This window comes from Hemibagrus wyckioides, linkage group LG18, assembly GCF_019097595.1.
Source record: "Hemibagrus wyckioides isolate EC202008001 linkage group LG18, SWU_Hwy_1.0, whole genome shotgun sequence".
In the NCBI taxonomy this organism is placed as follows: Eukaryota; Metazoa; Chordata; class Actinopteri; order Siluriformes; family Bagridae; genus Hemibagrus; species Hemibagrus wyckioides.
This window is the reverse complement of record NC_080727.1, coordinates 16,815,001-16,842,940: the sequence shown is the minus strand read 5'-3', so window position 1 is coordinate 16,842,940 and position 27,940 is coordinate 16,815,001. Positions and strand designations below refer to the sequence as shown.

Below are 27,940 nucleotides of genomic sequence, written 5' to 3'. Positions count from 1 at the left end.
TGTGTATAACAGTGCAGTGTGTGTGTTACAGTGTGATCATGTATAACAGTGCAGTGTGTGTTACAGTGTGATCATGTATAACAGTGCAGTGTGTGTTACAGTGTGATCATGTATAACAGTGCAGTGTGTGTGTTACAGTGTGATCATGTATAACAGTGCAGTGTGTGTTACAGTGTGATCATGTATAACAGTGCAGTGTGTGTGTTACAGTGTGATCATGTATAACAGTGCAGTGTGTGTTACAGTGTGATCATGTATAACAGTGCAGTGTGTGTGTTACAGTGTGATCATGTATAACAGTGCAGTGTGTGTTACAGTGTGATCATGTATAACAGTGCAGTGTGTGTTACAGTGTGATCATGTATAACAGTGCAGTGTGTGTTACAGTGTGATCATGTATAACAGTGCAGTGTGTGTTACAGTGTGATCATGTATAACAGTGCAGTGTGTGTTACAGTGTGATCATGTATAACAGTGCAGTGTGTGTTACAGTGTGATCATGTATAACAGTGCAGTGTGTGTTACAGTGTGATCATGTATAACAGTGCAGTGTGTGTTACAGTGTGATCATGTATAACAGTGCAGTGTGTGTGTTACAGTGTGATCATGTATAACAGTGCAGTGTGTGTTACAGTGTGATCATGTATAACAGTGCAGTGTGTGTTACAGTGTGATCATGTATAACAGTGCAGTGTGTGTTACAGTGTGATCATGTATAACAGTGCAGTGTGTGTTACAGTGTGATCATGTATAACAGTGCAGTGTGTGTGTTACAGTGTGATCATGTATAACAGTGCAGTGTGTGTGTTACAGTGTGATCATGTATAACAGTGCAGTGTGTGTTACAGTGTGATCATGTATAACAGTGCAGTGTGTGTGTTACAGTGTGATCATGTATAACAGTGCAGTGTGTGTGTTACAGTGTGATCATGTATAACAGTGCAGTGTGTGTGTTACAGTGTGATCATGTATAACAGTGCAGTGTGTGTTACAGTGTGATCATGTATAACAGTGCAGTGTGTGTTACAGTGTGATCATGTATAACAGTGCAGTGTGTGTGTTACAGTGTGATCATGTATAACAGTGCAGTGTGTGTGTTACAGTGTGATCATGTATAACAGTGCAGTGTGTGTGTTACAGTGTGATCATGTATAACAGTGCAGTGTGTGTGTTACAGTGTGATCATGTATAACAGTGCAGTGTGTGTGTTACAGTGTGATCATGTATAACAGTGCAGTGTGTGTGTTACAGTGTGATCATGTATAACAGTGCAGTGTGTGTTACAGTGTGATCATGTATAACAGTGCAGTGTGTGTTACAGTGTGATCATGTATAACAGTGCAGTGTGTGTTACAGTGTGATCATGTATAACAGTGCAGTGTGTGTTACAGTGTGATCATGTATAACAGTGCAGTGTGTTACAGTGTGATCATGTATAACAGTGCAGTGTGTGTTACAGTGTGATCATGTATAACAGTGCAGTGTGTGTGTTACAGTGTGATCATGTATAACAGTGCAGTGTGTGTGTTACAGTGTGATCATGTATAACAGTGCAGTGTGTGTGTTACAGTGTGATCATGTATAACAGTGCAGTGTGTGTGTTACAGTGTGATCATGTATAACAGTGCAGTGTGTGTTACAGTGTGTTAAAGATACCTGCCGGAAGTACATCACCATCATAAGTAAATTTTCAGAACAGATCTACACCAAGACCGTGTTTGTGTTTACTTACTGCTACTAACATCCTCACAAACCCTGCAGCACTTAATCACGTCTCAGAGTCACATTTTATTTCCTTTCATTCAGATTAACTCTCTGGGAATCTCTCATATTAATAGAGACAGTGGGTATGGTAAACATGACAGTTTTGCCTGATGATTAATTAGCCATTTAGAATTAACAAATCATTTTTATTTACTATAAATAACACGGAAAAGACATGGGATACATCATGAATTACATAAAAACCTGTTAGTGAAATACAGAGATGGTTAAAGAACAATTTATAGTCAAGAAAATGTGATTAAAATGAGAAAGTGATGGTATTTAATAATATTCCTGCCATTATATATTCAGGACTGTATAATGATTCTGACAGTCACTGCTGCTCGGATATCCCACATCAGCAGTCATCTGAGACTCAGGTAGAAGATCACACAGGCTCTCCGTCTTGTGATGTCTAAACCAGAGAAAATCTGGATCAGATAAAGTGATGACAGAAACCACAGGCCCTGATTCACTGGAGTTTTCTCAAACATGTCATGCTTTTTAATGATCAGGTTGTGTCTGTGATCCTCAGTGTATCCTGTTTTACTGTGTTTATAGTTCTAAAGGAAATCTGCTGCTGCGTTCTGCATGTAGGTGAATCAAATAAAAGACATTTATATTAAACAGAGACTTCTGAAATCTGTAGAAAATTCAATTTAGTTCAAAAACACAAACACCAGAGAGTGGGATTATAAATCATTATAAATACAGAGAGCGGGATTATAAATCATTATAAACACCAAAGAGTGGGATTATAAATAATTATAAATGCAGAGAGTGGGATTATAAATCATTATAAACACCAAAGAGTGGGATTATAAATTATTATAAACACCAGAGACTGGGATTATAAATCATTATAAACACCAGAGAGTGGGATTATAAATCATTATAAACACAGAGAGTGGGATTATAAATCATTATAAACACCAGAGAGTGGGATTATAAATCATTATAAACACCAGAGAGTGGGATTATAAATCATTATAAACACAGAGAGTGGGATTATAGATCATTATAAATACCAGAGAGTGGGATTATAAATCATTATAAACACAGAGAGTGGGATTATAAATCATTATAAACACAGAGAGTGGGATTATAAATCATTATAAACACAGAGAGTGGGATTATAAATCATTATAAACACAGAAAGTGGGATTAAAAACATTATAAAGACAAAGAGTGGAATTATAAATCATTATAAACACAGAGAGTGGGATTATAAATCATTATAAACACAGAAAGTGGGATTAAAAACATTATAAAGACAAAGAGTGGAATTATAAATCATTATAAACACAGAGAGTGGGATTATAAATCATTATAAACACAGAAAGTGGGATTAAAAACATTATAAAGACAGAGAGTGGAATTATAAATCATTATAAACACAGAGAGTGGGATTAAAAACATTATAAAGACAGAGAGTGGCATTATAAATCATTATAAACATAGAGAGTGGGATTATAAATCATTATAAACACAGAAAGTGGGATTAAAAACATTATAAACATAGAGAGTGGGATTATAAATCATTATAAACACAGAGAGTGGGATTATAAATCATTATAAACACAGAGAGTGGGATTAAAAACATTATAAAGCCAGAGAGTGGCATTATAAATCATTATAAACATAGAGAGTGGGATTATAAATCATTATAAACACAGAGAGTGGGATTATAAATCATTATGAACACAGAGAGTGGGATTATAAATCATTATAAACACAGAGAGTGGGATTATAAATCATTATAAACACAGAGATTGGGATTATAAATCATTATAAACACAGAGAGTGGGATTATAAATCATTATGAACACAGAGAGTGGGATTATAAATCATTATAAACACAGAGAGTGGGATTATAAATCATTATAAACACAGAGAGTGGGATTATAAATCATTATAAACACTGAGAGTGGGATTATATGGACAAGTGCAATTCTGTAACCAGGAGATTTTGAGTGACTTAAGAATATGGGATTCAGCATGAAGTGACATAACACACTCAGAAAGGGAAGACCTGCTCTTCTGGGAGACACCAGATTGTGTGAATAGTGGGGTTATGAGTCACTACTCTTCTATAACCATACACTATAAAGTCTAACAGTACTGAGACGTACAGGATGTGTGTCTGAGTACTGAGTGTGTACAGGATGAACAGAGAGTGAATAAATTCCCGCTGTAAGGAAGAGGAGAGTCTTGATGGTTATGTGAACAGCTCTGTAAAACAAGTCTAGTGCCGAGGATCCAGGTGAGATTACAGAGTGAGACGTGCAGATCTTTATTTTGTCATTGTGAGACCGTTAGAAAGTGAAGCTCCATTAAGTAGAAGAAGAAGAGCAATAGAGAGAAAGTTAGGATTTACTATGAATTATGAATTAATGATTCCTGTAGGCAGCTCCCTCTTGTAGCTGAATGAAAAAACATCCCCACAGATTCTGTACGCTCCAGGATCCAGGGTTACAGAAGAGAAGAGAAGAGAAGAGAAGAGAAGAGAAGAGAAGAGAAGAGAAGAGAAGAGAAGAGAAGAGAAGAGAAGAGAAGAGAAGAGAAGAGAAGAGAAGAGAAGAACAGTGAAGGTCTGAGATGTTTAACATATGGGTGTGATGGTCAGGGGTGCACATACTGGCCATGTGGTGTATGTGTACAATATAAAGAGTTTTGTGATTTGATTGATGCTAATAAATATATGATGGCCCCCGTTTAAATTGTTTGTGAAGCATCGTGACACTGCACATCTTTATCTTTGTCAAACCCTTTTATCAAAATCTTCTCCTGATTTCTTGTTTTTCTGCACTACCAACCCCAGCAATGTAATGAAGATTTGCTCACTGAGGCGTAAAATGAGGCAGTGGAGAGGTGCAGAGAAAGAAAGACAGCAAGAAAGCTGTTTAAAAGAGTGCGTATAAATATCTGCTCCAACCTCATGATAACTTTCTCTTATTTAACCAGGAGGCTGATTTAGGAGGAAGAAGCAGACGGAAAATCAATGTTTATGCTATAGAGGTTGAGTGACCTTCTTTGCTAGAGGAGCTGCAGGAGTTGCTGGTTCTGCTGCCGTTACTCATCCCGGAGTCCATTGCAATGAATTTTCACATTCCACCTCATTCACTTCTCCCATCTCACCTACACGAGCCGCCGCTCCAACACGCCGTCTGCGCCTGGATGTGCCATATTAATCTTTTTTCCACATTCACCGATTCTTTGATTTGCAACAGCAGCAGATGTTATTAAATGGATTTGAGTGAATAAAAAGGGGGAGGGAGTACTTCTCATTGGAATAGAGCGAATAAATCTCAGAGCGAAATCAAAGCCGTAAACACTCCTGGGATGGAGGGAGTCAGGGATGGAGCGAGGGATGATGGAGGGAGGGGGAGGGGGGTGGTTTGGGGCTGGATGCCACCGTCTTTGATGGAGTGGCTTCGGAAAGTTCGAAACGATGGATGTTTCTGGAACTGGATGAGAAATAAATAAAAATGCATATGTTGGGAGGGATAATGTAAAAGTGCCATTTGTAAAAATAAAATATAACCTGATGTATGAGCTCATAAATCAAATCTTCCAGCACTCAGCTTGCTTGCAAGTACAAATTCAGAAAAAAAGAAGGCAGCACAAAATATTAAAATTCTGCCTCAGAGTCCACTTTGGAAACTTTTGCAGACTTTAAGGTCATAGGTTTTGTTGTGCATTATGTGCCTTTAAACTGAAGTGCTGTGAGCTGACACCAGCATGACCTTGTGCTCATGTCTGCTCCAGTTCTGTTAATAAAACTCCACTTTCTTTGGTGGGAGCAAACTACAAAATACTGTTGGTGTAGTGTAAAGTACAATAAAGTCATTTAAGAGAGGTCAGAGTTCACCTCGGAGAGAAGCTGGTGATAAAAGTGTAACAAATTCATCCTATTTTTTTCCTTACTGTCCTTAAATCACTTTTTATTATTATTATTAGTAGTAGTAGTAGTAGTATTCCTGTTAAGGATATTTAGAGGACACATGATTTGTCTCTCATCCCAAATTTTTTAATTAAACTCTGCAGTCATCGTTCATCATGTCATCAGAGCCTCGGACAGAAATATATCCAGGGAGCAAAACACTGACATCAGATGCCTTCCACATGAATACACATATACACATATACACACGTATACAAACATACACACCTGTATACACCCTTATACACACGTATACAAACATACACACCTGTATACACCCTTATACACACGTATACAAACATACACACCTGTATACACCCTTATACACACGTATACAAACATACACACCTGTAGACACCCTTATACACACGTATACAAACATACACACCTGTATACACCCTTATACACACGTATACAAACATACACACGTATACACCCTTATACACACGTATACAAACATACACACCTGTATAATCCCCTTATACACATGTAAACACACATACACACGTATACACACATATACACATGTAAACACACATACACACGTATACACACATATACACATGTAAACACACATGCACATGTAAACACACACATACACATGTAAACACACACATACACATGTATATACACATGTAAACACACACATATACACATGTATACACACATACACACGTATACACACATATACACATGTAAACACACATATGCACATGTAAACACACACATACACATGTATACACACACATACACACGTATACACACATATACACATGTAAACACACATATGCACATGTAAACACACACATACACATGTATACACACACATACACATGTAAACACACACATACACATGTATACACACATATACACATGTAAACACACACATATACACATGTAAACACACACATATACACATGTAAACACACATACACACGTATACACACATATACACATGTAAACACACATATGCACATGTAAACACACACATACACATGTAAACACACACATACACATGTATACACACATATACACATGTAAACACACATATACACATGTAAACACACATATGCACATGTAAACACACACATACACATGTAAACACACACATACACATGTATACACACATATACACATGTAAACACACACATATACACATGTATACACACATATACACGTATACACACATATACACATGTAAACACACATATGCACATGTAAACACACACATACACATGTAAACACACACATATACACATGTAAACACACACATACACATGTATACACACATATACACATGTAAACACACACATATACACGTATACACACATATACACATGTAAACACACATATACACATGTAAACACACATATACACACAAACACACATATATACATGTAAACACATACACACGTAAACATACATATACACATGTATACACCCCTATACACATGTAAACACACATATACACAGGACACACATAAACACACATATACACACGTAAACACACGTATACACATGTATACACACACATATACACATGTACACACACATATACACATGTACACACACACATACACATGTAAACACACATATACACATGTAAACACACATATACACACGACACACATAAACACACATATACACACGTAAACACACATATATACATGTAAACACATACACACGTAAACATACATATACACATGTATACACCCCTATACACATGTAAACACACATATACACATGTAAACACACATATACACATGTATACACACATATACACATGTATACACCCCTATACACATGTATACACACATATACACATGTATACACCCCTATACACATGTATACACACATATACACATGTATACACCCCTATACACATGTAAACACACATATACACATGTAAACACACACATACACATGTATACACACATATACACATGTAAACACACACATATACACGTATACACACATATACACATGTAAACACACATATACACACAAACACACATATATACATGTAAACACATACACACGTAAACATACATATACACATGTATACACCCCTATACACATGTAAACACACATATACACATGTAAACACACATATGCACATGTAAACACACACATACACATGTAAACACACACATACACATGTAAACACACACATATACACATGTACACACACATATACACATGTACACACACACATACACATGTAAACACACATATACACATGTAAACACACACATACACATGTAAACACACATATACACATGTAAACACACATATACACATGTATACACACACATACACATGTAAACACACATATACACATGTAAACACACACATACACATGTAAACACACATATACACATGTAAACACACATATACACATGTAAACACACATATACACACAAACACACATATATACATGTAAACACATACACACGTAAACATACATATACACATGTATACACCCCTATACACATGTAAACACACATATACACAGGACACACATAAACACACATATACACACGTAAACACACGTATACACATGTATACACACACATATACACATGTACACACACATATACACATGTACACACACACATACACATGTAAACACACATATACACATGTAAACACACATATACACACAACACACATAAACACACATATACACACGTAAACACACATATATACATGTAAACACATACACACGTAAACATACATATACACATGTATACACCCCTATACACATGTAAACATACATATACACATGTAAACACACATATACACAGGACACACATATACACACGTAAACACACGTATACACATGTATACACCCCTATACACATGTAAACACACATATACACATGTAAACACACATATACACACGACACACATAAACACACATATACACACGTAAACACACATATATACATGTAAACACAAACACACGTAAACATACATATACACATGTATACACCCCTATACATATGTAAACACACATATACACACGACACACAAACACACATATACACACGTAAACACACGTATACACACATAAACACACATATACACATGTAAACACACATATACACACAACACACAAACACACATATACACATGTGAACACACAAACACATATGCACACAAACACATGTAAACACACATATACACACATATACACTCATACACATGTATAGTCATCTTAGTTACCATAGCCTCCTGTCAGCTCTGGCCATTCTTCTCTAATTTCTCTCAGCACATCCAGGAGAACTGCTGCTCACAGGATCGTTTTAGTTTCTGTCTGAACTCTGGAGATTAATCACCAGCCCTTCTGTCACCACCAACCACCCACTGTGCCCCGGGTCGATGTCACTGAGTTCACCCAAGGAGATTCTTTCCTCCTTTAGTCTGATGTTTGATGTAAACATTAAGTCAATGTTAAGGTGTGCATGTGTTCCTAATAAATTGGACAGCCTTCCTACACAAAGATATCCCACTCACCGTGGGATAAACACAAGTAAACTCTCGCTCTCTCACAGATATACAGAGGAATGCATTTTGGAGTCGATTCCCCTTAGCACTCAGTAAAAGGTACCGCGTGCCAGGGGTAATAAAGTGTAATTTGACATGAAGGAGGAAGAGATCTGTCCTCTCTCTCTCTCCCTCTCTCCCCCCCTCTCTCTCTCTCCCTCTCTCTCTCTCTCTCTCTCTCTCTATCTCCTCTCACATGCCCAGGAGCATGGCCTTCACAATATTAACCTGTCTACTCACCCAGTGTGTATGAATCAGCAAAGGCGGTGATGTGACAGCAAAGGACTAACAGAATCCATCTACATTCTTACACTTTTCAACCTTTTCCCTCCTCTACAGTGTGTGTGTGTGTGTGTTTTCAGTGTACAGATATAACACATTTAACCTGTGGCGGTGATCTGATGGGATCTTCTCCCAAGATTTTTGAAAGAGTTTCTTTTCAACTAATCTTATAACCTGTTAATTTCTTCATCCTCCACCGTAAAGTGTTGTTCTTCACAGACTTGAGATTATTACAATCAAAACAAAATCTGCTTATGAAAAAAAGGTGAGAATGTTCTTTGCATATTTTTTCTTCACCTTTTAATTAATTTATTTATTTATTTATTTATTTTTACACCGCTGAAGTTATTTAGTGCGCGTGAGCTGGATATTTCCTGCCCCCTCGTGGAACAAACAGAACATAACATCATTTTTGGTTTTTATGAAATCCTTTTTTTTATTCATAATTTTGCTCTATAGATTATATTTCTGAAACTTCTCCACAGTTCCAGGTGAATGTTTTTTTGTTTTGTTTTTTTTGCTTCAGATTGATGTAAAAATCATTTCAATAAAACTTGGGAGTCGTAATAAGTCTTCCTATTACTATATCATAAATTTTTAATTAAGAACACAGAATGAATATCTTTAAGGTTTTATTGACCTTCTATAGCGTTTATTAGTGTTTAAACTCACATAACCTTCTTCATTTAACACATGATGCAGTAAGCATTAATAAATATATGCCACTATTTATATAAAGCTAAGCTTATTAATACTATTAATAATAATAATTAATACAAGTAACCCCTCTGAGATCTAAAGGCTGAACCCCAAATCACTTTCTGCTCCAATTTTAAGTTATATATATATAATTATATATTTCCAGGGCATTTATTGGGTGATGGTAGCTCAAGTGGTTGAGGCTCTGGGCCGTTGACCGGAAGATCAGTGTACAAGCCCCAGCATCACCAAGCTGCCACCGTTGGGCTGCCCAGGCCCTCAAACTCCCTCCTTCTGCTCCACGGGTGCTGCATCATGGCTGACCTTGTGCTCTGACCCCAACCCCCAAGGTCCACTTACTGTTTACATGTGTTTTTCATTCTGAATATTAGCTTCATTCAGGGTTAAAATACAGTTTCCTTATTTAAAATATAGCGCTGTTTAAGTCTAATCTAGTCTAATCTAATTCCGCTCTAGTTTAAGAATGCTGCTCCATGACGAGCAGCTCGGAAAGATGCAGCTACACTTTTTTACTTCATGACTTGCTAAATCAACTAAAAATGAATACAATAAAAGTGGGATTCATATAAAATTGAATGAAATGTTTTAATTTAATAAACTATGGCTTTTTATGACACATCATTATGCTACATAGCTTCTTGACTGTGTTGGGTTTGTATGTATTACCATGTAGTGTTGTTACTTCTGGATGAGTGGAAAGTACCAGAATAAAAAGGTTATAAGAGGTGCGCTTCAAAACATTTAAGTTCTTTGAGAGTGGACTTTTTAACTTTCCCAGTTTATTTTATTATAATATAATAATATAACATTTTTTGTGCAGTGTGTGTGTGTGTGTGTGTGTGTGTGTTTGGGGGGAAACATCGAAACAGTATTGCCATTTCATTTTGTTCATGAGGACATCAATGGAAAAAATAAAGGACGTAATGTAGAACAAAACCTACGCAGAAATATTTAGTAAAAGAATCTTTTACATTTCTGTCACATAAGGCAAGTTTTGAAAAGAAAAGAAAATACCAGCAGAAATTGTGCCATGGGTCTAACGATGTCATCGATGTGATCGACAATGTCAACAGTGTAATAAACATTATAAAGTGGCTCTTACAGACACTGTATCTCTCTCTCTCTCTCTATCCATCTCTTCATCCTCTTTTCATAGCCACCAGTTACTGAGCTCAGCTTATGTGAGGTTATGTTCAGCGCACCAGCCGCTTTACAAAATAAAAGTTTAGAACATGGAGGCCTAGAGCTGCACCACCGTGGTGATGGTGTTCATAATGAGGCCAGTTCCTGGGTCAGTCTCTCTTTCTCTTTCTGCAGCTCCACGATGCTCTTTTTGTTCTGCTCCAGTCGATCCTCCAGCCACTGCAACAGCGGCCCGCTGACTGCGGACATCTGACTGCACAGGTTTTTCGTGAATACTGAGACACACACACTTTATAAATAAGCAATACAGAAATATCTAAATACCTCACAAAAGAGTTTCATTTACACTACACACACACTGACACACACTACAGCTATTAAAATGCCTACTGCAAATAAACTCTGACTCAAACTATTACAATAACCACAACCACCACCACACCTACTGCTAAAGTACTACTTACTGCTTCTACTACAACAGCAACTATCTGTACTACACCAACTGCCACCACTCCACCTACAACTACCACTGCAGCTACTACGACTACCAATATCTCCAACTGCTACTAATAACTACAACTAACTCCTCCAACAACAACTACTACTACAACTATTACCGGAACTAATACTACAACTACTAAATTCTCTAAAAAAAACTAATACTACCTCCCCAACCACAACAGCTACTATAATTACTACAGCAACAAATAATAATACTCCTGCTGAAACTACTGCTAACTCCTCCAACTACTAAGCAACTACAATAGACTGCAGTGAACTACTTCACTACTACTACTACATTACCAACTACCGCTACTCTAACTGCAGCTACTACTACTAATAACACTAAAACTACTCTTACTCCTACTACAGTAGCTAGAACTACTACTAATGATGTTGATTTTAATTGTATAGCACCTTCTCATAATAGTTTACTACATGCTTTCACAATTTAACACAAATGAAATAAACAAGTTGATAAAAAGGCTATAAATCAAGCAGAATTTGTGGAGCACATTTATGGAGGTAAAGTGGTTTACCTGATCCATTGTGTATCTTTGTGATTGGATCCAAATGAGTTAAGCTACAGAAAAGAGAGAGAGAGAGAGATTTTATTTAGTTCAATTCCCTACAGTACAAATTTCATAAACAGAAACTGAATCACTCGAATGAGCAGCACATCATTTGAGGCTCTTAATTACCAGGTGACCTTCGATTAGAACTTCCTGTACTGGTCTCCATAATAATATGACAGAAATGTGATTTAAACACATCACACAGCGCAATTAGGATTCCTCACAACCCCCCCTAGAGCACTTTGTTTTATTTTATTTCATTCTGATCCTATTCCCGAGCTCTTAAAGGTGTGGAACAAATCTGCTCACTAAACCCTCTGATGGTTTCCAGGAACATTACATTAGGTGCTTTCTTTTCTTTTCCTCCTAAACAGATGAAGGTAAGAAGAGTGTTGTTCCACCTGTGAATCCTCCTGTACGTGTCCTGCTCCTCCTGACAGAGAATTCTGGGAAGTTCCACTGCTGATTCCAGACATACTTTTCCAATGGCCTCGTGAGGAACCACATGGATCGGAATCTCGATTCTCTCGTACCTTGAGGTTATGCGGAGAACATGGTTTCGTTTCTATCACTTCGGCAATATAACAGTACTGAGATGAACGCACAAATATCAAGAAAGTAATGAAGTCCTTATATCTTATTATTTGTTTAATAAAAGTTACTTTAATTACTTACTCAGAGCCTTTCTGGGCTTGCACTGACTGAAAACATGTGTACAGAACTCGACCCGTCTGAAAGAGAAGCACATCATCAACAACATGAGCAAACCCTCAAGTCTATTCACGTTCTCTCCTTTTTGTTTTATTCATTTATTTTCACCTTATTTGTATCACAAGTTGTGTTGAACTGCGAAGGCAGATTATTTCGTGAGCTTCTGCAGTTGAGGTCATACATTTACATGCAACTTGCAGAAAACATTAATCGTTTAATATATATATATATATATTTCATATAAGAGATGTGTTTATACAGTCCACAAGAAACAATAATAATTGAACTGAACCAGTTCAAAAGTTTACACAAACTCGATTATTAAATCCTGCATTTTGCTTCCAGGTGATCAACGACTGTTTTTATGCTTTTTTACAACAAAGTTGTTCACAAAAGTTCATATAATGTTTACAGTTAATCCGGCCCATAATCCAGGAACCGGATTTGGATTTAGATCGAAATTAATTAGATCCTGAATGGAAAATATCTCGTGAACTGTTATTGCACAAAAAGTGCTGTGATTCCACTAGGGGGCGATATGGAGCCATAAAATCAGCTACTACTGCAATGTATTAATAATTTGTTTAATTCTTAATTTGAAAAATTAAAAAAATATAAATTTAAAAAAAATATTTAATAATTTAATTAACCAAGGCAAAAAGCAACCAGGCATGAATACGTACACAATAGTAAATTTTTTTGGTAATTAAATAGATTTTAATGAGAGATGAGGTTTAATACGTGACTGTATTTCTCTTACCTTCGTGTTCTTATCTTCTATAAAGCAAGAAAAGATAAGACCCACAAAACCCTGATCCATCATCTGGTACATGGCCTGCGTCCTCACATCTGCACAGTGACACAGACACAGAGTTACTGCTTACTGAAGTCATTATTAAGATAAATGTCAAAATGTGAGAAGAATTAAACCATTAAATGCCTGCATGTTATTAACTCAGTGATGAAAATAGTTTAAGGGGGGGAAAAAAACATCTAACCCTTTTAAAGACCTGAAGGTGAGGATTTAAAGTGACGAGAGATGAACGCTCAGCTCTGATAACAGAATGTGACTCAAACTGCAAAATATTTTGATTTTTTTCTTTCTTTGATATGAAACATGGCTCTAATTCATCAATGCTGCATACAAGATACACCAACAAATCTGTGTCTGATTCATGAAAACAAACACAGATTTGAAAACAAAAGAGTTTCAGCTGCTTTCATAGGAAAAAAAAGATATACACATATTTATTCAGTTTTATTTACTTTTCCCTTTAACAGTGTAGCCTAAAAACCTACAAAAAACTGTACAAGTCTGAGGTGTTCATCAAACACATCACAAATAAAACAGACTAAAACTGCAAAACTGTCCTGAAAGAGTTTTTGCTTTGACTATGAAAGAGACAACTTACAAAATTCACTTGGAAGGAAAGAAAGAAAGAAAGAAAGAAAGAAAGAAAGAAAGAAAGAAAGAAATATATATTTCCTGTTCCTCTAGAAACTTTCTGTACTTCTCTTAACTTTTACCAAACCTACAATATTTATATAAATATGCTGAAGTTACTCCTTAGATTCTTCTTCATGTGTGTGTGTGTGTGTGTGTGTATTGTTCAGGTCTTTGAGAAAGCCTGCGTTCCACCAACCGACGTGTGACGGCCACACAGTGATGTGAGGGTGAGAGTGGTACCATCCCACCACCCTTACAGGACGCCCCGTCATCTCAGCCAACCTGTGCTTAAGGTTAAGAAATAATGCTTCTTCTTCATCATCTTTATTTTATTTCAGAGACCAAATGTATGATCTATAAATAACCGAATCGGATTGTGTAGATGGTCATCTGAGACATTAATAAAGATAATATATTACTGTACATATTTGTTTGTTTTAAAAAAAAAAAAAAAAAACAGTGGACTGAGGGGGGTCTGTAAAAATCTTAAGAAGATTAAGAAGACCTGCTCTAATGGACCTGTAAATAAAAAAAAAGGGGTTAGAATCTATACATCAATCTATACTATACTAGAGTCAGGGTGTGATGATGATGATGATGATGATGATTAGTGTGTAGTGAAAGGATATCTCGGCTTCAGTGGAGGCTGCAGAAAGTTGCTCAGGAGAAATCTCCACACGATCCTTCCTCTTGTCTGACCGCCGCAGAATAATAACCGAGTGAATGTGGACGATGCGATTTGTGTCAACCTGTGGAGGTGATCACTTATTTACACAAATCCACAATTTACACACAATCAAGTGTGAGAAATGTCATGCAACTAATTAATTAGTCAAAAAAAAAAAAACATGTCCACTACTTCACCTCGCCGATGCACAGCCCCATGACTTCTTCTTTCTCTGTACTCAAGGCATGATTCATACAAACTAGAAACGCGTCTGACTCTAAATGCACCGCGCTTACTGCCATGATCTATACACGAATATATATTTTCTTTAATAATTAATTAAATCAGATCTTACCTAAGCCAGGTTTTCAACTAATGTTTTTATTTTCCTGTACCTAGTATTTCCGCACTAGCCTTACCTGGGTGCGTCCCATTCAAATGATTCCGTGTACAACACCAAAGAGCCCATGCTTGTTTAATTAAATTTACGTTTGTTTACAAAAGAGTTTAATCAAACTAATATAAGAAACGATGCTTTCTTTTTACGCCTACACTGCAATTGTGTACGAAATGTTCCTCCTTCCTTTGGGCTAACGCAGAAGAAATTCGTTTCTGGTCGGAAATAAATAAGACGCGCATCGCAGGCTGTCATCGGAATACGATAGTGTCCCTAGGTAGTGCACTACGCCATACAATCTAACCGTTACACTATACCCTAGGAAGTGCGCATGTATAGGGGGTGGAGAAGTTGTTGGTATTTATCCAACGCTGTTGCTTTCTACAGCAGGGGGAAGAAGTGAAGGACGTTTTTGACGCGTTTTTAAGCCAAGCAGATGCCGCTGAAGGATCCGTGTCAGAAGCAGGCTTGCGCCATACAGAAGTGTTTACAAGGTAAACCTTGTTTCACGGCAATACGATTGACGCCTTAATCTCAATTAAACATTCTTTTCTCTCTTTAAAAGCCAACAACTACATCGAAAGTCGGTGTGAGGATGTGATCCGGGCGATGAGAAAGTGCTGTGAGGTTCATACAGGAAAGAACTCTGTGTGCTGCACCGGGTTTACACAGGAACACAAAAACACTGAGGATAAATCCGAGCGAACTGAACTACCTAGAACATAATATCATCTGTTTAAGACATGCATATATATACACATACACTGTATGGCCAAAAGTATGTCCACCCTGACCATCACAATTTTCCTTCACTGGAACTAAGACTCCCAAACCCTGCTCCATCACGACAAAGTCCCTGTGCACAAAGCAGCACCACCATGAAGACATGGTGTGGAGGTGAAGGTTGGAGAAAGTGGAAGAACTGGAGCGTCCTGCACAGAGCCCCGAGTCTGACTCAACCCCACTGAACACCCTTTGGGATGAACTGGAGTCTCGTCAACATCCCAACATCAGAGTCTGATCTCACTAATGCTCTTGTAGCTGAATGAACACACATCCTCACAGATACCCTAGGATCTAGTGGAAAGCTTTCAGAGAAGAGAAGAGTGGAGCTCATTACAACAGGAAAGAGGAGAATAAATCTGGATTAAGACGTTCAACAAGAACGTATGGGTGTGATAGTCAGGGTGCACAGACTTTTGGCTGTATATAATATAAACGTGCCACTGTTCATTGTTCTAAAAATGTGCTTCAGTGTTGATTAAAAGAAAATGAAAGAAAACATGAAGCTTTATCACCTGTACTTACACACACACACACACACCTCCAGAACAAAATCAACTAGAAGACAAATTGTTTGAAATGTTTATTGGTGGTTATGAAAAGAAGGAATCACTACTTGCTTTTTGTTGTTGAATCATTAAGCATCCTCTTTAAAATCGAGCTTTATAATCCACTGGGAAAATTCTTGAAACACTTTTTAAATCTCTTATGTCAGTCTAAACACAGTGCATAAAGGCTGTCTCGTGTCTGTACACATCTTTGGACATACATATTTAAATATGTACCATTATCTTTCATATCACAAAATATAACCCAGAATGTAACATCAAGGGAAAACGAATCAGAAATCAAAATGTCAAAAGAACACCGAAAGGCATGAAATCAGTGCAAATATATTTAAATGCTGTGTCATGATTTATAACACCTACGATACAGTATATAAATAAGTTGTCAAAGAAAAGTAAATGTATTTGTTGCGTGCGGTACGTTCTTTTCTAAGACCACGTAAAATGGACGAGGGGCTCGTTAAGACGCCAGACCGAGCAGGAATCCTCCCACGAAGCCTCCGGTCAGGACGATGTTCTTTTTCACGAATGTCTGCACCTTTAACAAAACAGGAAGAGAAATCAACAAAATAAATAAACAAATGAATTAATTAATGCTTTACAAACCCCTGAGCGTACTGATGATAATCTGGCTGACAAACAGGCTATAGATCATTTGAGTAAGACGTGCAAAAGTCTCCTTCTTCCCACAGCGAATCATCTCTCTCCACCGATCCCTATCTTCTGCATCCTCAACACTAGCTTCATATCCTCATTTATTCCATCCATATACCTCCTCTTTGTCCTTCCTCTTTGCCTCCTGCCTGGCAGCTCCATGTCCAACATTCTCCTACCAATATACTCACTCTCCCTCCTCTGGACTTGTCCAAACCATCTTAATCTGGCCTCCCTAATTTTGTCCCCCAAACGTCCAACGTGAGCTGTCCCTCTGATGTACTCGTTCCTAATCCTGTCCAACCGTGCCACTCCCAACGAGAACCTCAACATCTTCAGCTCTGCTACCTCCAGCTCTGACTCCTGTCTCTTCCTCAGTGACTCTGTCTGTAAACCATACAGCATGGCCGGTCTCACCACTGTCCTGTACACCTTGCCCTTGATTCTCACCAATATTTTCATATCACATAAAATGTGCAAAATAATTCCATGTAAATGCATCATCATTTTGTTAAGTAGTATTTTCGATTTTCCTAGTATGAGAGAGTGATGGTGATCAGTTACCTCTTGCACTTTTGTTGTCACTTCTTTATTCGTCTTCTCTGCATTCAGCTTCAGCTGCTTCTTGGCCTTGTTCACGTCCTGCTCCACTCTCTTCCAGTCAACTGTAATGTATCCGGTGTGATTAGCGATCTGAAAAAGACAAAAATAGCTCTGAGATCAGACCTGCAGGGCTTCAGAGGATCAGCTCTTGGCATTAGTGAAGCTCAGTGATGAGCTGGAAGTCTGAGACATTGGATCTTGTTATAACAAAAAGTTGTTTATCTTCATGATTAGGCTACATGCTATACATCACAGTGGAGACTGATAATCTCTCTCTCTCTCCAAATGTTAGTGTCTTGAGACTCTCCAATGACACCATCCCAGACACTACAGTGATCCTGAACAAGGGATCAGTTTCATTTCCAGCCAATCTGAGGAAGCGGGAGGACTCGATGGTTTGAGAGATGTTATCTAAACGTTTTGCAGGTCATAATCCTACCTGCATGACACTAACATACTGTACATGACAATGCACCACTGGCTATGGAGGCGTTCTTAGTCCAATGCACCACTGGCTATGGAGGCGTTCCTTACTTTGTAGCTTGAACATTCCGAGTTCCCATTTCTATAAACAATAAACTAAATTCGACTTTATTTCTAAGTGTCTAAGAATTAAAAGGCTGAATAAAAAAATATTTGAATACACCTAAAACAATATATTGCGTTACCTGAAGCAAAAAGAAGCCGCCTCCGACAGCCGACGCTGCAACTTTTCCGACTTTCTGAAACAGATACCCTGCGCACCTGAAACACGGACACGTGGTTTTAATCACGTCAAATAATATACACTATACACTTTAAATGGATTTATTTTCCCTCAAGGTTGAGATGGTTTTACTCACCACCCAGTCACTCCACCAATGGCCAGTTGTGTTGCAACTGAATACTTCTCAGCAGCCGGGCCAGAATTATTGCCGAACATTTTGTTCCACCATCTCTGCTTCTTCACCTGCTCGGCCAAGTCGATCACATCGAAGGTTTCAGTGTCTGTTACAACAACAATGGATATAACGTTGCTAGGTTACTCACTACGACACTATTACTTGAACTGTGCTGGACACGGACACACACACACAACACGGACACACAACTGTGTTCTCAACAGAGAAACGGAACTGTGCTGGACATGGACACACACACACACACACACAACTGAGAACTGCTCTCAACAGAGAAACTGAACTGTGCTGGACATGGACACACGCACAACTGAGAACTGCTCTCAACAGAGAAACTGAACTGTGCTGGACATGGACACACGCACAACTGAGAACTGCTCTCAACAGAGAAACTGAACTGTGCTGGACATGGACACACACACACACAACTGAGAACTGCTCTCAACAGAGAAACTGAACTGTGCTGGACATGGACACACGCACAACTGAGAACTGCTCTCAACAGAGAAACTGAACTGTGCTGGACATGGACACACACACACACACAACTGAGAACTGCTCTCAACAGAGAAACTGAACTGTGCTGGACATGGACACACACACACACACAACTGAGAACTGCTCTCAACAGAGAAACTGAACTGTGCTGGACATGGACACACACACACACACAACTGAGAACTGCTCTCAACAGAGAAACTGAACTGTGCTGGACATGGACACACACACACAACACACACAACTGAGAACTGCTCTCAACAGAGAACTGTACTGTGCTGGACACAGACACACAAAATTGTCCTGTTTGCACGCATGTGTCACTTTACATTGATCTTGTTTACATGTAACTTTCGTTATATTAACTATTCGTTTGGACAGAGTCGGCGTTAAATGTCCTGTTTGTCTGCACTGTCTTGTCTCGTCATCCTTTGCACTTCTGTTGTATGTCTAGTTTCTAAAGATTGCACTTTAAGTATAGTTTAGCTTTATCTCTATGTTTAGCTCTATGTTTGTCTGCGTCACCTGTATCTATATATATATAGATGATATATATATGTAAAAATTTTTTCCTTTTACATATTCCAAAAACTTTGTACATTTTTTCTAACATATCTGCACCTTCCACCTTCTTCAAAATGTTATTTTACACATTCTATGGCTTTTTTTCTTTTCCAAAACCCTTTTATCCACTTAAGTTTGATAATATGTCTGGGGGTTATTGAGTTAGCCATATGACCTCAGAAGCCCTTGAGAAGCGAGACACCAAGCGATGATTCGTTCACAAACGAGTCGACTCCTTGAGCTGAATCTTTTTTTTTTTTTTTTAATGAATGCTGAGAGCCGACTCGTGTGATAAGTGTATAAAAGTGTCCGTGATTATCAATATCAATCAAACCAGCTGTTCTAAATTGAAGCACAGAGACAATAACATTCCTACACAAATGTCTTTAGTCTATAAACTTCCTCATTGACTTACGTTTTATTTAAATAGCTTTTATATTTTAAAAATGCTCTGTACGTTTAAAGGTAGAATAGGAATTCATGAAACGGTTTTAACCATAGCTAGACAAAGAAGAAAATCATCACTGGATAAAAAAAATAAATAAATAAAATAAAATTGTCTCGTTCAAGTGGAAAAATTCCAATGAGCCGTTTTGGAGTCGACTCTTGTTCATTAGAGGAGTCAAATAATTTGACTCGCAGATTTCCCATCACAAATCTGTCCTTCCCTTTTGATAGGTTATGCCATATGTTTGTCTTAATTATAATTACGAGGAAATTATCATAAAACTATATATATGTATTTTTTTTATTACTGTTTGTTTACATATATTAAAAAGCAGCATGAAGAGAAGAGAAGTGCGCATGCGCGAAAACATTTTCATGGCACCGGATCATCCTTTCCATCAGACAGAATTTGTCATTAAACCCGTCTGCACAGGGACTCGTTGTGACACACTACTGTCTTCTTGTTGGGTTTTCTGTCATCCAAAAAAATAAACGGTGGTGGCTTTCGTTTCGCTAATCAGTCGCGGAGGATTTCCCCTCGAACCCTCAGCCCTGCGTCATTTCACCCTTTTGCCTTTTCGCTCACCAAAGTTGCCCAAAACCGTTAAGCTAGAATCTTCTAAGACCTAATCTGGAGCCATATTACATCCAACAGCCATGCGATAATTAGCTGTTAGCTTTAAACATAAATTAAGTAAATAAATAAATAAAACAAAAACGCTTCTCATTGCACATAATTTCGTGCTCTCACGTTTACGGCACGAAAGTCAGCGCTAGCGTGCATCATGCTAGAATCCAGCAAGGCACCCGAGATATCTCAAATCAAAATAAAAGGAGTAATAAACGATTAAAAAATAATTCTATTTTAACTTCCACCTTGGTACATTTATCAAATAATGTCGATGAAATCAACTCTATTCTTACAAAAGCAGCAGTAAATCCTTACCTTTCTTCTTCCCAGCCATTTTGTTTGCGTTTCCTACCCGGACGTTAATCCAGGGAACACCCTTGGTCACGTGGCCCACGCGTGCCCATTTGTTTCTTACACAAATATTACTTTTTTTCACCTGATAAACATAATCATATTCAGTCAAATATATGATTATTATATATATTTTTCTGACTCTTGTCATCGTTATTTACTTTTGTCTTACTTGAAACTTGTCATATGTCTGATTTTTATTAGTATTGCGTAATAAAAACACAATAATAATGCATAATAAATGTAATAACGACATCATTTATTACTGTTCATATTCTTTTAATATCTTCTATGGCTATTAAGGTTCTTAAATTAAAGGTCATGACAGAATTAAAGCTAATAAAAGAATAGCCGTTGTTCTGGATATGGCGGTGAAGGCGTTGGCCTGTCAGGGTGTGGTTCGAGGTCTGTGATGTCTGAACATTTGGAAGTAAAGTTAGAAATAGGCGTAGCTCACTGATCTGAACTCAGTGGTGCAGTCTATTTCAGTGAAGCATTATGACCACAGTGATGTTATCACAGGTATCACCAAGTGTTAGAAACACCTCTAATGCTTCATAAAGTGTCCTGAACATCATTTGATTCGTCTCGGCTCGATAACATTTACATCACACACACTGTAGCCTGTTATGAGTAAACTTTGGTTGCTAAGCAACCGAACAGGAAAAGATTAGGGTATAACATAAGGGTATGTCTTAAGATGTTATTGATACAAAACGTTAACAGTTGCATTAATACTGAACTGAATTTCTGCGAATCTTAATGCTGTGCCCTGACAGCCTCACCCCCTAACCCTCGATAAAATCACTGTGACACGCCGTCTTCTGGCTTATTGCTGTCTTCTATCACATCACGACACTGGGGTGGTCTGTCTATGTCTCTACACATGTGAATAAATCTGATATGGCTAAGATGAGGACTGGACTTGTTATAGGCTTCACATCTTATATCTTACATCTCAGTGTTTACGATTATTATCTGAAAGTGTTTACAGCAGATTTCAGAGCTGTTTTGAACTTTCTCGAAAACAGTGAAGGTTGCATTTATATGGGTGACTGTGTGAAAGATTAAAGTGATTAAAGCGATCAATAAATTTAAAAAAAAAAACAGGCAGATTAGTAACGTATGAGGAAAGATCAAGGATCACTTTTCTCAGTTTATTTATTTATTTATTTATTTATTTATTTATTCCCAGCTTGGTGTGATCAACTATGCAGCAAACATGCAGCTTTATCTCTGAAATATAATGAAATTAATGAAATACTGAGAGTTAAGAGAAGAAAAGAAGAAAACTGAAGGCGGGAAATTTCATTTGTGATTGCTTTTATTTAAATTGGTTGAATTATATTGTTTAACACTTACAGAAAGATAGAAAAAAAAGCATTTTACAGAACAGGACAGCTTTTAAAGTGATGTTGGTGATGTTGGTGATGTCATCCCTGACCCAGTAATCAGATGTAGCTGTAGTTGTTCTTCACACAGACCCTACACTGAGTACCGGGTCGGAGAAACACATCCGAACTGAAACCTGACCAACAACCAGTTCCTCAGAGAAACTGCAGAGAGCTCCAGGAAAGAACGAGCATCATGTGTGCATTCAACTTAAAAAAAATCCACTCACACACTTTAGAAACAGATTCTTGTCACATACTTGAACGTTATAATGTTTGATTTGTGCATTTATGTTTCTGTTTTAACTCACACTCACAGTGTATGATTTCTGAAAATGATTATAGTTCAATGGAAAACTCTTTGGCAAAAGTAAATGTTCATTTTAAATCAATCAATCTAGTCGAAGTAAGCTCGCTGTAGAAAGTAAAGCTGCGGTCGATGTCGTTCTTTCTGGATCTGAAAGAAGGCACCTATAAAAGTGAAACTTCTCTCTGCTTGTGAGTTTGTTGGGGGAATACCACATACCATGGCCTTTCTGCTTTATATGCGCATTTTAGACGGTTATTTCCCAAAAATCATCCACACATGAATGAACTGACCTGAACTCGAAAAGCCGCCACGCTTCTGTGTCTCTCTTAAACACATGCTGAAAAACTGTTAAAGAGTTGGGGGGAAAAAAACGGTCTGGTGATGATTTCTAGGAAGTAGCATATATAAATATATATTTATATTTATGTATATATTTATTATTTCCATTAAGATTACATGAAATCTTCATTCTTTATAACAAATATAGCAATGATTAATGATAGATTTGCTCAAACTACAGACATCATCATCATTATTATCATCAGCATGGTTAGAGATTCTGTTAGATTTCTTTGTGTTTAGAGTAAAACTTACTGCGTGCTCGCTTCTACTGCTGCTGCTGCTAAAAAGTTCTCCATCCACGAAAGCCATCAGTGCTTCACATGTCTTCTCAAAGTTCTTCTGTAGAACCGACTCATGCATGAAGCAGACTGTGGACTCGGAAAAAGCTGCTTCAGACTGTACCTGTTTCCACAGAAGTTCTCGCGTGGCATTTTATGCAAACTGCCTATTGCTCCACATCCTTCCTCCCGCCTTAGTTCTAAGAATCCGAAGAGAGAGGAGAGAAAAATGAGCGACTTCCTCGATCGCAGAAGAGAAGAAAAAACTCTGTGTGTGTGTGTTGGTGTGTGTGCCCTGTAGACCTTCCTGCTCCTGTGTGTGTGCGTTTGCTGTCGAGTGTGCAGTGTTAAGCTGTGCGTGACATGGTTTTATCGAGTGTTGAATGAATTTCCCCTGGGTCTCTCCCTTCACCTGTCTGGGAATTATAAATGTTAGTCACCTTCGTAAAGGGACAGTCCCTCTGACACACCGATCAGCACAAATCTCCTCAACATCTCATTATAAGCTTCACTAATTGTAATAAATGTTTGTTTTAGTGTTTATTAAATATCCAAGTCATACAAATTGATCACTCATCTGCTCATCTGTTCTGGAGCTTTTTCTCCCCTTTTGTTTTCGTGAAATTTCTGTGTATTCATGTGAATAATGGAAATAGTTCTTATTTACTTTCACATTTCTTTAGTCTAAAAAAAAAGACTCAGCATTAAGTTTTGCCTTTTTCTTTTTCCAGGAACAAATTCTCGAAAATGCCTTTTTTGTTTGTTCGTTTTTGTTTTTGTTTTGTTTTGTTTTGGGGTTTTTTTGGCGTCTACCATTGGATCGTATACATGTTTATAATTTTTGTCTAAGAAAAGGTTTTTCCAAAAAATAAAATAAAATGGAATAAAATGAAAACTCTGTGTTTTATTATCTATCAGTAACATTGAGAATAATTAGCTTCTTCTTTAGAGAGTGTGTTGAAAATAATTAGTTAGAAAAACGTTCTTATTTTTAAAATCTTTATTTTTTGGTTTTTGTAAAGTTTGGGAAAGAGATGAGTTGTTTTCTAATGAAATGTTTTCTCCATAACAAAACAAAACAAAACAGTACATTTTTATTTAAATCTTAAAAAAACATAAAATTCATTTATATAAGAAAATGAAAAATGAACAAAGTACAAATATCTTATTCATTTATTAATTAATAATTAATAATGTATATATATATACATACACATTATATATATATATATATATATGTATATATATATATATATATATATATATATATATATATATATAATATTATATTAATATAATATTTGATATTTCTATATTTTGTGCATATTTTCATTGACAACATTTTATTATTGTTATTTTTTTCTCCATATCTGGATTATTTTATATAATGACATTTAATAAGATTTTTTTACTAATACAAAGACATACACTGAGCAGGAAGTTTTTTGTTGTTTGTTTGCTCAGTCAGAAAACAAACCAGTAATGAATGATATGATGCTGAATTACACTCAGTATCTCAGACATGAGGCTATTTGTGAAAGATGACAAAAACTAAACAAAACAAAACAACACACAAAAAAAACACTGAGCTTCATTATTACACTAAAAGTTTCCATTAACATGAGACACAAGCCAAAAATTACTACACTGTGTGTGTGTGTGTGTGTGTGTGTGTGTTGTCTGGGCATCATATTTAGAAGAATATTTCGATTTGTCAGACTCTCTCTCTCACTCTCTCTCTCTCTCTCTCTCTCTCACTCTCTCTCTCCCTCTTTCTCCCTCTCTCTCTCTCTCTCTTTCTCATGAAAGTATTTCCCCTGCATGAGCACATTACATCACTCCTGTGTGTCCGTTGACCTTATGTAGGTTCAAACAGTGATGTCATAATCTCAGTATCAAGCAGCAGTAGTGTATCAAGAATTTGCATAAACTTTCTGGTGAATCATATAGCACTAAACCATCTAAAGAGGGAAAGTTTGTGAGTTCAGTGTACAGGAAGTGAGAGCAATGCCTGTCACTACCCAGCAAATACCCCCCCCCCCAATAATAGGTGGGGCCTCTTTCTCTCTCTCTCTCTCTCTCTCTCTGTTTACTTCTGCATTGTCATTGATGTTGTCTCAGTGAAATTTGGTTAAAACATCATCAGTGAAAATCTTTACACAGTCCTGCTCTTCACTGAACCTGATAGTTATATATTTATTAAAAATATATTTTTTAAATTGTCCTTCATGGCTTTCAGATAAACGTGATTTTCAGAATATTCTCTTTCTTTGAAAAAAAAAATAATGTGATAAATATGCTCATGTTTGAAACACAAATCTAGATTTAAAAATTCCACAAATTGTTAATTATTAACAGAATTTCAAAAAAAAAAATATTTATAAATTTTTAATTTATAGATTATACAAAGTTGTTTGGTTTTTTTTTTTTTTTTTTTTTTTTAGAAAACAAAGGTCTTTTGGGCGTTTGTTTGTTTTAGTTGATTGATTTTGCATAGTCTTCAAAATGATCATTTTTTATTTATTTATTTAATTTAATTTTTATTTTATTTTAAGTTCAATTCAACCAGAAATTAAAACATTATAAAAATGATAGAATGAAATGAGTTGGAAAATATTTTTGTACAAAAATTACTAGAAATTATAAAACAAACAAACAAATAAATAAATAAATAATAAAATAAAAAAAAGAAAAGAAAAAAGTCAGAAAATTGATGGAATAATGAAGCAGACAGAATTGTGATTACGATGATTTTCATTTTCTTAAAAAAAGAAAAATCATAATGTAGTTTAAAGCTGAAGAGAATAAAAAGCATAAAATCTCCACACAGCATCATTAACATCATTGTTTTCAGAATGAATGTAAAGAAACATCCAGGGGTAAATTCAGGGTTAGAATGAGATGAATAAAAAGAAACCTAATGTTTTTAATTCATCTCATTCCAACCCTGAATTTAACTCAGGATGTTTCTGTTAACTTATGTTAATGAATGTTCATGAAATTGAAGTAAATAAAGTAGAAATTTGTTCCTTTGCTAAGAAACACGGTTCTATCAGACGTTAGAGAAATTACTCAGTGTTTTCTCCCCGCCCATGTTAACGGTACACCACTAAACTCACTGCCTATTATCATCAACATCGCTGCTCGACTTTTTCTGCCTGGGAGTTTGATCAGAAAAACGAAACCCTCATTTTTACTGGGAAAATAAATAGCAAGGACTGTAAGGTCATTAAATTTCCCAAATGCTAACACACACACACACAAACACACACACACACACACACAGTGCATTAAAACCTCAGCTGTACGGGCGTGTAGAAGGACTGTACAGTAAATTTCCCTTTTTACACATTATAATTAATGTCTTAAATATTTATATTTATATTTAATTCAAACGGCAGCAAAAATGTCGAGTTTGGGAAGTTTACAGAAGTTCTGAATGCCTCAGTTTCACAAAGTGATGCGTCATTTCCTTAAGCTGGATTATTTCATACAAAAGGTTGAGGGATTTTCTTTTGCTTCTAATTTAAGAATATTAATGCTGTGGTCAGGAGATTTGTAATGCTCAGATCTGAGCTGTTTCAAGGGGGAAGAATCCGCATGTTTCCGGTAATTTCTGGAAATCTGTGAAATCCGTTCTAATAAAACGTAAATAAAACCTTTTAAAATAACATTTTTTAAAATTCTAGCAGAAAAATGTCATGGTAGGTTGTAAGTCATGAGTTTCACAGCATTTTATCCATTTTTAATATCACTTCCAAAGTGCAAAAATGTAGGTTCAAAAAAATGTAGGTTTTGATTGATGAATCTTGGTGCCACAAAAAAGAAAAACTTAAATCCCTCCACGAACCCTGAAATAAAAACACTATGAAATGATTATTCCGGCCTGTTATTTTTTAAAAAACACAGTTGAGGAATCATGGA

The 27,940-nt window shown here is 36.6% G+C and overlaps 3 protein-coding genes across 3 annotated transcripts; 1 reads left to right on the top strand and 2 right to left on the bottom strand.

Annotated features, from left to right (window-relative positions):
- Window positions 1-10,812: 10,812 nt before the first annotated feature.
- On the bottom strand, window positions 10,813-15,619 carry brcc3 (BRCA1/BRCA2-containing complex, subunit 3). Its single transcript, XM_058416006.1, has 8 exons — window positions 15,500-15,619; window positions 15,265-15,384; window positions 14,832-14,919; window positions 13,949-14,037; window positions 13,153-13,208; window positions 12,879-13,010; window positions 12,442-12,485; window positions 10,813-11,676 (listed from the first exon to the last, which is right to left on the bottom strand). The coding sequence occupies exons 1-8, from the start codon at window positions 15,602-15,604 to the stop codon at window positions 11,528-11,530; spliced, it is 783 nt and encodes a 260-aa protein (XP_058271989.1). The 5' UTR covers window positions 15,605-15,619; the 3' UTR covers window positions 10,813-11,527.
- A 420-nt stretch (window positions 15,620-16,039) lies between these two features.
- cmc4 (C-x(9)-C motif containing 4 homolog (S. cerevisiae)) lies at window positions 16,040-16,968 on the top strand. The gene is made up of 2 exons (XM_058416005.1): window positions 16,040-16,193; window positions 16,265-16,968. Exons 1-2 carry the CDS (start codon window positions 16,136-16,138, stop codon window positions 16,423-16,425), a joined length of 219 nt encoding a protein of 72 aa, XP_058271988.1. The 5' UTR covers window positions 16,040-16,135; the 3' UTR covers window positions 16,426-16,968.
- Window positions 16,969-17,050: 82 nt separating this feature from the next.
- Window positions 17,051-21,811, bottom strand: fundc2 (fun14 domain containing 2). Its single transcript, XM_058416004.1, has 5 exons — window positions 21,660-21,811; window positions 19,148-19,292; window positions 18,974-19,049; window positions 18,267-18,395; window positions 17,051-17,586 (listed from the first exon to the last, which is right to left on the bottom strand). The coding sequence occupies exons 1-5, from the start codon at window positions 21,676-21,678 to the stop codon at window positions 17,509-17,511; spliced, it is 447 nt and encodes a 148-aa protein (XP_058271987.1). The 5' UTR covers window positions 21,679-21,811; the 3' UTR covers window positions 17,051-17,508.
- Window positions 21,812-27,940: the final 6,129 nt, after the last annotated feature.